Below are 9,862 nucleotides of genomic sequence, written 5' to 3' on the forward strand. Positions count from 1 at the left end.
TTTTATCGCTACTACGACTCGACGAAACCGGGAGACATGTACATTGAAAAGGATGCACTACGCTTCATCGCCGACACGCCTACATTGAGTTCCGAGCGTTTGGACCCTGTTGCCAGCTTACACAGCGATGAGAAGCTTAGTGACCATTCTGTTTAATTTCAGTCCACATAATTCTGCCATATTCGATTCGTCATGAAAACCAGGTTGTTGGGGTTAATCCTGTCGCTTGGGGCCAAGGAGGTACGCGAGTTCAGCGAATCCGAGGGGCTGAAGCAGTACTTGGACGTGGTTCCTGCGGCATTCTTATCACTGTACAACGGAGAGACGGCCCACAGTCAGCAGGTCAACAAAATTTTGGGGGAGCAGAAGACCGCGGATGTCGCCAGAGTCGACGTACGTGAGCATCCCGCGATGCCTGCCGAGCTGGATCTCTACGTGGATGAGCTTCCAGTGGTATTTCTGTACTGCAAAGGAATGCCTGTGTGGAAGTCCGTTCTGGCTTCGTACCTCTCACCCAAGACTCTAGAGCGCCAGCTGTCTATCTACAAGTGCCCAATCGACGATAATACCCCCATGCCCGCCTTTGAGGCGGAGGATGTTGACTCAACTGAGGGACCCAAATCCCAAACCTCTACTCAACCCACAACTCTGACCACAACTCTGACAACGACTCAGACTACGACTCAGACAACGAGTCTGACAACGACTCAGACTACGACTCAGACTACGACTCAGACTACGACTCTGACTACGACTCTGACTACGACAACCACCCCTGCCCCTCCGCGTCATTCTCTGCGCACCTCCACGTCCACGTCGACAGTGCGTCCTTCTGCGCCCGCTGCACCGGCCACGTCGACAGAGAAACTTCACGTGAATGAGCTGGTCACGAAGATCACAGAAGACAAGGCCAAACGTTATTGATTCGTGTGCGTTAATTCCGGCCAACTCCAAAAATCCAATTGACTTATGGCAGCTGGCTCCGTGTACGCGAAGCACTCGGGTAAGTTGCTCGCGCTGCTCTACCTGCTGCAGCCCGTTGCGGCAGCAGATAAGCCCGAGGGAGATCAGTTGGTTCGTCTGGCATTCACGCCGCTAAGCTTGTTGGTGAGTGTCCAGGCGCCGAGTAAGGACCTGTCAGTCATGTGTGAAGTGCCAGCAGCGACGTTCTCAGTCTACGAGGTCCGTGACTGCGGTGTGTTTCCGCAAAACTACGAGCCTACTACCTGCGGCACTACAGGCCGCCCGCCCTCAAATCTCTCTGTGGTGTTCTTCGTCAACATCCATCTGCTTATAGCAGCAATTGCTAGTGTTGACAGTTTGCACGACGTCGTGCTGAACTTCAACCAAACGAATTGCCGGCTGAACGTCGCGGTTCGCAGCCCGCCTGTAAAAGTAGTGGCCTCGCTTGCGGTGCAGTGCTTCGATGTGCCTGATGAGTGGCCTCCGCAGGTTGATTCCGCGTCGGAGGTGGCGCTTCCTGGTTTGTTCTTCTACACGTTAATCAAGCGCTGCGTCAGTCACTGCTCTCCGAGGAGCCTGATAATTCTCTCGCTGCGACCTGCAGACAGCGCGGGTGAAGCCCGTTTTGGCATTCGTGTCAGTGAGCACTGCAGTACTTGTTGTGAGGTGGAGTTGCCGTACTCGAGCAATAGTCTCTCGGATCTTAAGTGCATTCAGCCATTGGAGTGTCTATTCAACAGCCGCACTCTTATGCAATGCGCTAAGGCGGTGAGTTCTTGTGGCGAGGTGCGGTTTATTTTTCCTATTGAGCCAAACAGCAGAGGGGCAGGAGTGTGTCGACCTGTCTGTGCCTTGGTTAAAACTTCCCTCAAGACCCTGCCAATTTCTGTGAGGATTAGAGTTTCAGCAGTTGCTGCCCAGACAAGTCAGTCTACGAGATTTGAGCACAACCAGTCTCCACTGTTTTCGCAGCAAGACACTGCAGCTAAAGTTGTGATTCCGGCAGGACATAGCCAGGTTTTGGATCCTCCTGCGTCGCAACCTGCGTCACAGGATCTCTTCGTTTTGCGAACCCAACTCCCAAGTACCAGCGCAGCGGAGAGAATAAGGTGTACCAGGGTCAGAGGGGTTCACAAACGTTGAAGCCATTTGTGACGCAATCATGTGTTTTACAATCACGAACCTCCCCAAACAGCGCCGAGCGCAGTAGCACCTCTCTATCAGCAAAAGCCGCGGGGTTCATCCGAATGGCACATCCGGCATAATGCACTGAATGTGGAGCGGCGTCTCCGAGCTAGTGTCAGGCCAACGCTTGCACCACGTCGTTACCGCGGCGGTGTGCTTGAGGTCGTTCTCAGACATGTACTGCATTCTGGAGGCGAGGGTGTTCCGCTTCCTCCTGGCTGTGATGGTCATGCAGCGGGCCTTCAGCGACAAGAAAGAGTCCTGGAGGTGGGTGGCGGTGCTGGTTTTGCTGAGAGCTGCACCTTGGTTTGACCCATCGGAAGCTGACCACCTCTCCACGCCGGATATGGCTCCATCGCCTGTTTGGGCGGTGAACCTCCTTCTAACCGGACTGGTCCTGCTCGACTGGCGGTGGGTCGTTGTAGCGTTGTACTGCAGCGGGTACTGCAACCCGGTGGCGTCTGTTGTCCTTCTGACAGCAACTTGTTACAACGATTTCACCCATGGCATCCTTCGTCTTATGGTGCTGTTCCAACCCCCGCCTTCACGTATTGCAGCCCTCATCGCCACCGCCCTCACTCTGGCCGTTGAGATGAGTATGGACGACGACCTTCTCTGGTGGTTTCTCTGGTCGTCGAGTCTGGGGCACTGCATTGGAGTTCGTCCAAGCGTTAATGCTCTACCTCTAGAGGCTGCGTATTTTTTTTCGCCTCGATTCCAGCCGTTGCTTTCCCCAGCAGCTCTATTCACCCACTACCTGCTTCTCCCCACGTTGCTTAGTCTGAGTCTGTGCCGCGACAGGCCTCATGCTGTTCGTTGTCTGACGCTGACTCTTGGATTTGCGATGCTTGCTGCCACAGTTCTCAAAGACCACCTCATGGTGAGACTAGACAAAGGTTAGAATGCAGTTTCTCAGTGTTTTCGCTCCCCGGGTTGCATTTGAAGCTGCACGTGTCCTCGTGTTCGCCATTGCGTCCTGCATTGTTTGAAACAGCTCAGCCTGCTATTTCCCTGTAACCCTTAGGGGGCTGGGGGCCTGTCTTCTGCCACTCATCGATCGTAATCCGTACTCTGGAGACCATAGCCTGATAGGCGGCCGCGCATCCTGGGTTGATCGGCGTTGCGGTTGCCATTGCTGGAAGGATTTCTTCGGATATTACCCGAACGGAAGCAATGAAGGCTTCCTTATAGCCGCGGTAAAGGAGAAATCCTGTTTCTTCAAGCGTGGGAAGTAGCATGAACGGCAGCACTGACAGCAGTTCGTGCTTCTTGTTCAGCATACCTGACAAAGCTTTCCAAACTGACTGGATATCATCCATCCACACCGACATTATCATGCGTGTCCGCATATACCCAATCTGCATCTTCAGCTCACTCTCCGTAATGTCAGGCCTTGGGGCCGCTGGGAGCATCAATGGGCAATGCTTGACCAGAAAACAGCTCAAATACTGTCCTAGGTCCTTACGTGTCGTGAACAGTGACGTCATGATGTGCGCGTAAGCCCAGAGGAATATCGGCGTCTTCGAAATGTTGTTGTCATCCTGCAGCTTCTTCGTCAGGATGTCAGTGGTCTTCAGGCAGGTGTACGATATGGCCATCTCGTCAGGAAGAGTCCTCACCAGCTGCTTGACCTCGCGACTTAAGGCAAGCACACCACTGCTGGAGCTGGCCTGGTTGCCTGCCGCAATAAGCTTCTTCCCGATCATCGTTTTCACATCGGTGACTGCCTTATTCTTGGAAAACTGTTCAGCCATGTCCACTTGTTCGTCTAGTTTTTGAATAGCGTCTGTCCGGAGGCGCCGTTTCAACGTCTCCTCTATCTCTGCGGCCGTCATGGTATCACTGAAAGATTCCAGCTTCGGTGATGATAGGATAGCAGGCGTGGTGTCAACCGAAGGCGACGGAGTACACGTTTTGCCCTCTAACACTAAGGGCGTGGGTACAGCCTTCGTTTGCTCCTCTGCTTCAAGTCCAATCTTCTGCAGTGTTTCCAGCTTAGCCGCTGCATTGGTCTCCTCCTGTTCACGCATATCCGCGAGCAGTTGCTCGCAGCGCGAAATCTCCTTCGTAATCCTTCCAATCTCGGCTTCATGCTGCTGCCGTAGCGCCGACTCAGTCGCCGTCCTTCTTGACGCAAGACTCTGCAAAACCTCATTGTACATTGTCGATATACTTGCTGGGGGCCCGGGCGTGACGTCTGTTGTGGGTCGTGCCTCAGAATCACTGGAGGCCAGTTCATCGTCCCCATGGCCGCCTTCGTTGGGAGCCTTCTTCGCGTTGGGAGGCCGCGGGACACGACCGGCGCCTTCGTCATCCCAAACCTTGAAGGCAAGCGTTGGCGCCTCATTCTGACCTAGCACCGTACTCTGTGCCGCAGTTCTCCTAGAAGTCAGATCGGCAAGTGGAACTCCGCCACACACATCCTGGAAGAAGCAGCGTGAATGGGAACGCAAACTCGGCGGAGAGAGGTGCTTTTCGACAGAGGTCACTTGGGCTACGTCAAGGTAGAACAGCTTGTCCGCCTCCACCTTTCTAGCAGAGTGTAGCTCCACCCCCCATTGATGGATCGACATGGGAATTTGCGCGTATTTCGATCCACTGCCAACAAAACGAATCACTGCCAGCGTTTCCGAGCCACCGACTGGATCGGGGCTCGGTTACGAACCACGTCATCCGGAATGATTAAGGCCGCTTCATTCCGTAGTTTTTTCTTCTCTTTTGCGATTTCGTTCTTTGCCATCAGCTCCGCAAGAGTAGGAACTGAACCGGACGGGCTGCTTCGTCGAGAACGTCTCTTTGTCTGTCGTTCACGCGACCTCCGTCGGGGTTTTCTCGATGGTCGTGAATCTGAAGAGCTTGTCGACTTGTACTTGGGCTTTCTGGATGGCCGTGACTCTGAAGAGCTTTCGTACCTGTACCTGGGCCTTCTGGATGGCCGCGAATCTGAGGAGCTTTTCGACTTGTACTTGGGCTTTCTGGATGGCCGTGACTCTGAAGAGCTTTCCGACTTGTACCTGGGCTTTCTGGATGGCCGTGACTCTGACGAGCTTTCCGACTTGTACCTGGGCTTTCTAAATGGCCGTGACTCTGAAGAGCTTTCCGACTCGGCGGATGAGCTGTACTTTGCATGTCTTTCGCGTTTGCGCTTGATCTTAGCGCGCAACCCCTCTTGCAACTGCACGCAGACCGCCTTTACAAGTCTTTGCTTCACGTTTCGCTCGTCGTCACCTACACACTTGTGCATCTGTAAGCTGTCCAGTAGGACGGCGTTGTTCTTCTTGAGGAGCTGATTTTTTCCCAAAGGCAGCCTCACCAGACCTACGCATACATCAAAACCGCTATCCTTGAAAGTGCGAACCACAGCCTTGAGCTCGTAGCGATGACTTGTAGGAATAGGCCCCGTCTTCTTACCAGAGTTCGTCAAATATCGTGCTGTCGAATGCCTCGCAGTCGAGTACCCCACGGGAAAACCCCATTTCTGTCTTTTCCTTGTTGGGTTCGGAGTTCATAGAAAGTTGCTCCAACCGTTATCCCCTCACGAAAGGAATCAGATCAGATTATTCAACAAAATGGGGCTTCGCCACCTTAACCAGACTCAGCAGGACAGCGTCAACGCTCTCATCAGAGAAACCGGTGTCAGCCAGGCCGACGCTCTGACGATCCTAACTAACGAGGGTTGGCGGCTGGGCGCTACAGTGGACAAGTACTTCTGCTCGCTCCAACACGAGTACCCTTGCCGAGACGCACGCCAGGCCCAAGAGATCAGTAAAATGCTTGCGGTTTTTAAGAAGCTCGGAGCAGGACCTGGCGTGGTCGGAGGCGTCGAAGTCCTCATGCTTGATGAGGATGGCATTGGCGGGTTCCTCGCCTCACTAGACCTGAGTTTTGCCTCTCCGGTCGTGCTTGCTCTTATGTTCCACTGCCAGGCTAGCACGCAGGGAGTGTTGACCTTTTCTGAATTTCTCCGTGGCATGCGGAGCTTGTCTCGATGCTCGGTGCAAGAGCTCAGGCAAGCCGTCCCCTTGCTGTGTGAGGAGATGGCCAACCCTGACTCGTTCGTGCGTATCTACCGCTACACCTACACCTTTTCTCTGTGTCCACCAGAACGGGCGCTCCCCGCTGACGTCGCCGCGGACCTCTGGGAGCTCCTTTTGCCTCCTTGGACCCCTCTCGCCTCCCAATTGGCGGCGTTTACCAGAAATGAAGGCCGTATGATCGTTAGAGACGTGTGGAATATGGTGTGGGTGTTGATTCGCAAAGTCTCCACAGACTTCAGCGACTTCGACTTCGACCACTGCTGGCCATCATTCATTGAGAGGTTCGTCAGGTCATGTAACACTCAGTGAGATTTGTTCTTGTTCTTGTTCCGTTTAGGTGCCTTCTTCGCAGCCTTGCTCGCATCAGCAGTCCGCCTGCGAAAGCACACTGAGCACAGGCCGCAAGTCACGCGGAAAGGCAACAACAGAACGCTCTTCACCAACCATAACGCAGCACGCACCGCCGCTATCACCTTTCCGACGACGAGCAGGGTCACTCCTAGGTAGAACTTGACCTGGTTGCGGAGCATCCAGAGCAGACATACAAGGAAGAGACCAGTGTAGTATATGTCCAGCGGAGCGAGGGAGAAGTGAGCAGAGATTCGCGGATCTCTCAGGGGTTTGGTGATGTGCTGCAGTATAGGGGTCACTGCGATCCGAGCCTCGTCGAACATTATCTGGGCCTCGGCAGCGACAGTGCGCCAGTCCATGTCCGAAGAGTGCGACTTGAATTGCAGCAGGACAGTCTCTACTGACGGGTTGTGGAGTAGGGGAGTCAGTGTCGCAAGGGCAACAGCGACAAATTCACTCAGGTACTGCTGGTATGTGCGTTGCGCCGCCAGAAGGTAAGGCTGCAGAATGAAGGAGAGAATATCCCTTTGAGCGCGGAAGAAGACGGTGGCTCTGGTTGCCAATCGGTGGGCTTCCTCAAGCGCCAAATTGAGTGTCTGCTGAACACTGAACGGCTTCCCCGTCGCATGTTCAACAAAAACCTCCCCGACGGTCTGCAGACGATGCAGGTCTCGTTTGTAGGCGTTAAAGGTGTAAAAGACTTGTCCTGACGCCTCTTGGGAATCCAGCTTGCTCCTAACCAATGTGAACTCCTTAGTTAGAGCGGCACTGGCATCCTGCAAGCTTCTTACAGAAGCTTGAAGTGAGGCATTCTCCGAGGCGGCCTTACGACGCAGCGACTCACAGGACCCGACTTCCTCAAGCGCACTGGCGAGCTGCTGACGCACCTTATCTAACTCCCTCTTCAGGCCGGCCTCCGAAGACTGGGCCAGGGTCGCGGACTCCTTGATGGTTTCAACGGATTGCCGGAGCTCACTGGACTCCGTCAAGCTTTTCTCGAGCTTCTCAGTTGACTGTGCAAGTTCCGCACGCGCAGCGTCGTACATTTTCTCGGCGTCTGCAGCCTTCTTGGTCTCCTCCTTCAGTTTGCTCAGAGCGCTCTCAGCCGCCCGGGATTGAACCTCCAACTCCGCATTCTTCTTTTTCAGAGTCTCGTCGAAGTCGCTGAATTCCTCACGCAGAGCGGCCAGCTCACTGTCCTTCTCCACAGCATACATGCGCCACTCATCCAAAGCCCCCATGCATTCTTGTTTGGTGCCCAAGGCTGTCTTCAACTTGTTGTCGCATTGCTTCTGAACCTCCAACAAGCGAGCCTCATCAGTGATGTATCGGCCCAACTCCTCGCTAAGAGCCGCATTCTCAGAGGTCAGCCGCTCCACATTGAGATTCATCTCCACATTTTGCTTCTGTATGGCTTATACGACAAAGACTCACCAACAAGGCCTCTGAAGAATCCTCAGCCCGGGATAGTGTCCCCAATGCAACAAGCCATCTCAAAATAATCATCGGTACTGGTGAAAATTACAATTAACTCAGCCTTTTTATGAACTGTGGCTGGATATGAGCGTCATTCATCCTTCCTACGTTGTGATTGCCGGGCCCTCGGGCGTCGGGAAAGGCGAGGTCGTGTTCGATTTGTCAACCAGGCACCCTGATTCAACGGCTCATTACCGAGAGACCGGGTAAATACAAACTCTCTGTGAGTCACACCACTCGCGAACCACGGGAGGGCGAAGAGGAAGGCGTCAGCTACCATTTCACGACAAGAGACGACTTCGAATCACTTTTGGCTTCCGGAGGCTTCGTCGAGTACGCAGAGATTGCTAGTGAGACTGGGGGCGAAGACAGACAGACAACCTTTACGGAACGTCGTGGAGTGCGCTGAAGGCGCTCGCTCAAGACGGATCGGTTGCGGTCATTGAGATCGACATCCAGGGAGTCCGAAAGATCCAGAACAACTCTTTCTTTGACAGGATCACTAGGTACGTTTTCGTCAAGCCCCCCAGTTTCGAGGCACTTAAAGACCGCCTAGAGTCACGGGGAAGCGAGAATCCTACTACGGTAAGCCCACGTAATTGCCACGTTCTTCTGATACTCTGCAGCTCCACCGCCGCCTTGCGCTGGGAGAGAGAGAGCTACGAGACTACTCGAGTCTACACTGGGATCTGGTGTTTGAGAACAATGAAGTGGACGCGGCGTATTCACAGTTGACGACCTTTCTGGGTGCCGAAGGTCTGTTCTAAACTAGCTGTTTGACTTGCTGTGATATTCCATTTGCGGCAGAATTCGAAAACAAATTATGGGCGATTGTTTTCCTTCTCCGTCTGCGTCGCCAAAGCCTCGCAACCCAAACGGCATGTTCGTTACCAATCGAAAAGGGCAGCAAGAATCAGTTTCGTTCGATAAGGTTCTTTACCGCGTCTCGAAGCTGTGTTTCGGCCTCCATCCCCTTGTGGATGCTGCGGTGGTCACACAAAACGTGATCAACGGCATGTATTGCGGCATCTTAACCACCGAGTTAGACGAGCTGGCGGCGCAGACGTGTGCTTACATGGCGGCGACACACCCAGACTTCTCCAAACTGGCTGCTAGGATAGCGATATCAAATTTGCACCGGAATACTTCCGATGACTACCTAGAGACGTGTAAGGTGCTGTTCGAATACACCGATGAACAGGGGAGATGTGCGTCGTTGATCTCTGAAGATGTTTACGAATTCATCGTCGCGAATGCCAATCGAATCAATGAAGAAATTGATTACAAACTAGACTTTGAGTACGATTATTTTGGCTTCAAGACTTTGGAACGATCGTACCTGTTGAAGGTTCGGAACACCATCGTAGAAAGGCCCCAACACATGCTAATGCGCGTGTCCTGTGGAATTCATTGTGGAAGGATTGAGAAGGCTATGGAAACGTATCACCTCATGTCTCAGAAGTTCTTCACCCACGCCACACCGACCCTATTCAATGCGGGAACGCGCCGGCCTCAGATGAGCTCGTGTTTCCTCTTAACTATGAAGGAGGATTCAATCAGTGGCATCTTCGACACCTTGAAGCAGTGTGCTTTGATCAGCAAGACCGCAGGCGGCATAGGGCTTTGCGTGTCTCATGTGCGAGCCACAGGCTCTTTCATCCGCGGGTCCAACGGCCACTCCAACGGCATTGTTCCTATGCTGCGTGTGTTCAACACGGCCTCTCGGTATATCGATTGCAACGGGCGCATGTCTAGATTCGCCTGCTATCTGGAGCCCTGGCACTCTGACGTTTTCGAGTTTGTGGACCTACGAAAGAACCACGGGAAGGAAGAGCAGAGGGCAAGGGACC

The 9,862-nt window shown here is 53.6% G+C and overlaps 8 protein-coding genes across 12 annotated transcripts; 6 read left to right on the forward strand and 2 right to left on the reverse strand.

The window, feature by feature from the left end:
• Positions 1–192: 192 nt before the first annotated feature.
• On the forward strand, positions 193–924 carry KVP17_003808 (uncharacterized protein; the record flags this gene model as incomplete). The annotated part of the gene is made up of 1 exon (XM_068521451.1): positions 193–924. The coding sequence occupies one exon, from the start codon at positions 193–195 to the stop codon at positions 922–924; it is 732 nt and encodes a 243-aa protein (XP_068371264.1).
• A 45-nt stretch (positions 925–969) lies between these two features.
• On the forward strand, positions 970–3,137 carry KVP17_003811 (uncharacterized protein; the record flags this gene model as incomplete). Of its 3 annotated transcripts, XM_068521456.1 has the most annotated exons (4): positions 970–1,851; positions 2,384–2,559; positions 2,587–3,028; positions 3,057–3,137. In XM_068521456.1, 4 exons carry the CDS (start codon positions 970–972, stop codon positions 3,135–3,137), a joined length of 1,581 nt encoding a protein of 526 aa, XP_068371269.1. The 3 variants fall into 3 exon arrangements, with proteins under 3 accessions (XP_068371269.1, XP_068371270.1, XP_068371268.1); XM_068521457.1 differs by lacking the exons at positions 2,384–2,559; positions 2,587–3,028; positions 3,057–3,137 and having other exon boundaries at positions 970–2,106; XM_068521455.1 differs by lacking the exons at positions 970–1,851; positions 3,057–3,137 and having other exon boundaries at positions 2,237–3,049.
• Positions 3,138–3,143: 6 nt separating this feature from the next.
• On the reverse strand, positions 3,144–4,721 carry KVP17_003813 (uncharacterized protein; the record flags this gene model as incomplete). The annotated part of the gene is made up of 1 exon (XM_068521460.1): positions 3,144–4,721. One exon carries the CDS (start codon positions 4,719–4,721, stop codon positions 3,144–3,146), a length of 1,578 nt encoding a protein of 525 aa, XP_068371273.1.
• Positions 4,722–4,826: 105 nt separating this feature from the next.
• KVP17_003810 (uncharacterized protein) lies at positions 4,827–5,438 on the forward strand (the record flags this gene model as incomplete). Its single annotated transcript, XM_068521454.1, has 1 exon — positions 4,827–5,438. The coding sequence occupies one exon, from the start codon at positions 4,827–4,829 to the stop codon at positions 5,436–5,438; it is 612 nt and encodes a 203-aa protein (XP_068371267.1).
• A 279-nt stretch (positions 5,439–5,717) lies between these two features.
• On the forward strand, positions 5,718–6,463 carry KVP17_005310 (uncharacterized protein; the record flags this gene model as incomplete). The annotated part of the gene is made up of 2 exons (XM_068515115.1): positions 5,718–6,388; positions 6,418–6,463. 2 exons carry the CDS (start codon positions 5,718–5,720, stop codon positions 6,461–6,463), a joined length of 717 nt encoding a protein of 238 aa, XP_068371275.1.
• Positions 6,464–6,487: 24 nt separating this feature from the next.
• Positions 6,488–8,042, reverse strand: KVP17_003812 (uncharacterized protein; the record flags this gene model as incomplete). Of its 2 annotated transcripts, XM_068521458.1 has the most annotated exons (2): positions 6,488–7,942; positions 7,971–8,042. In XM_068521458.1, 2 exons carry the CDS (start codon positions 8,040–8,042, stop codon positions 6,488–6,490), a joined length of 1,527 nt encoding a protein of 508 aa, XP_068371271.1. The 2 variants fall into 2 exon arrangements, with proteins under 2 accessions (XP_068371271.1, XP_068371272.1); XM_068521459.1 differs by lacking the exon at positions 7,971–8,042 and having other exon boundaries at positions 6,488–7,927.
• Positions 8,043–8,079: 37 nt separating this feature from the next.
• On the forward strand, positions 8,080–8,779 carry KVP17_005309 (uncharacterized protein; the record flags this gene model as incomplete). Its single annotated transcript, XM_068515114.1, has 4 exons — positions 8,080–8,086; positions 8,183–8,362; positions 8,389–8,597; positions 8,639–8,779. The coding sequence occupies 4 exons, from the start codon at positions 8,080–8,082 to the stop codon at positions 8,777–8,779; spliced, it is 537 nt and encodes a 178-aa protein (XP_068371274.1).
• A 56-nt stretch (positions 8,780–8,835) lies between these two features.
• Positions 8,836–9,862, forward strand: KVP17_003809 (uncharacterized protein; the record flags this gene model as incomplete). 2 transcript variants are annotated; one of them, XM_068521452.1, is made up of 2 exons in its annotated part: positions 8,893–9,536; positions 9,598–9,607. In XM_068521452.1, the coding sequence occupies 2 exons, from the start codon at positions 8,893–8,895 to the stop codon at positions 9,605–9,607; spliced, it is 654 nt and encodes a 217-aa protein (XP_068371265.1). The 2 variants fall into 2 exon arrangements, with proteins under 2 accessions (XP_068371266.1, XP_068371265.1); XM_068521453.1 differs by having other exon boundaries at positions 8,836–9,862.

The sequence above is a fragment of a genome (assembly GCF_019968985.1).
Source record: "MAG: Porospora cf. gigantea B chromosome Unknown PgB_NODE_882_length_9862_cov_120.642, whole genome shotgun sequence".
In the NCBI taxonomy this organism is placed as follows: domain Eukaryota; phylum Apicomplexa; class Conoidasida; order Eugregarinorida; family Porosporidae; genus Porospora; species Porospora cf. gigantea B.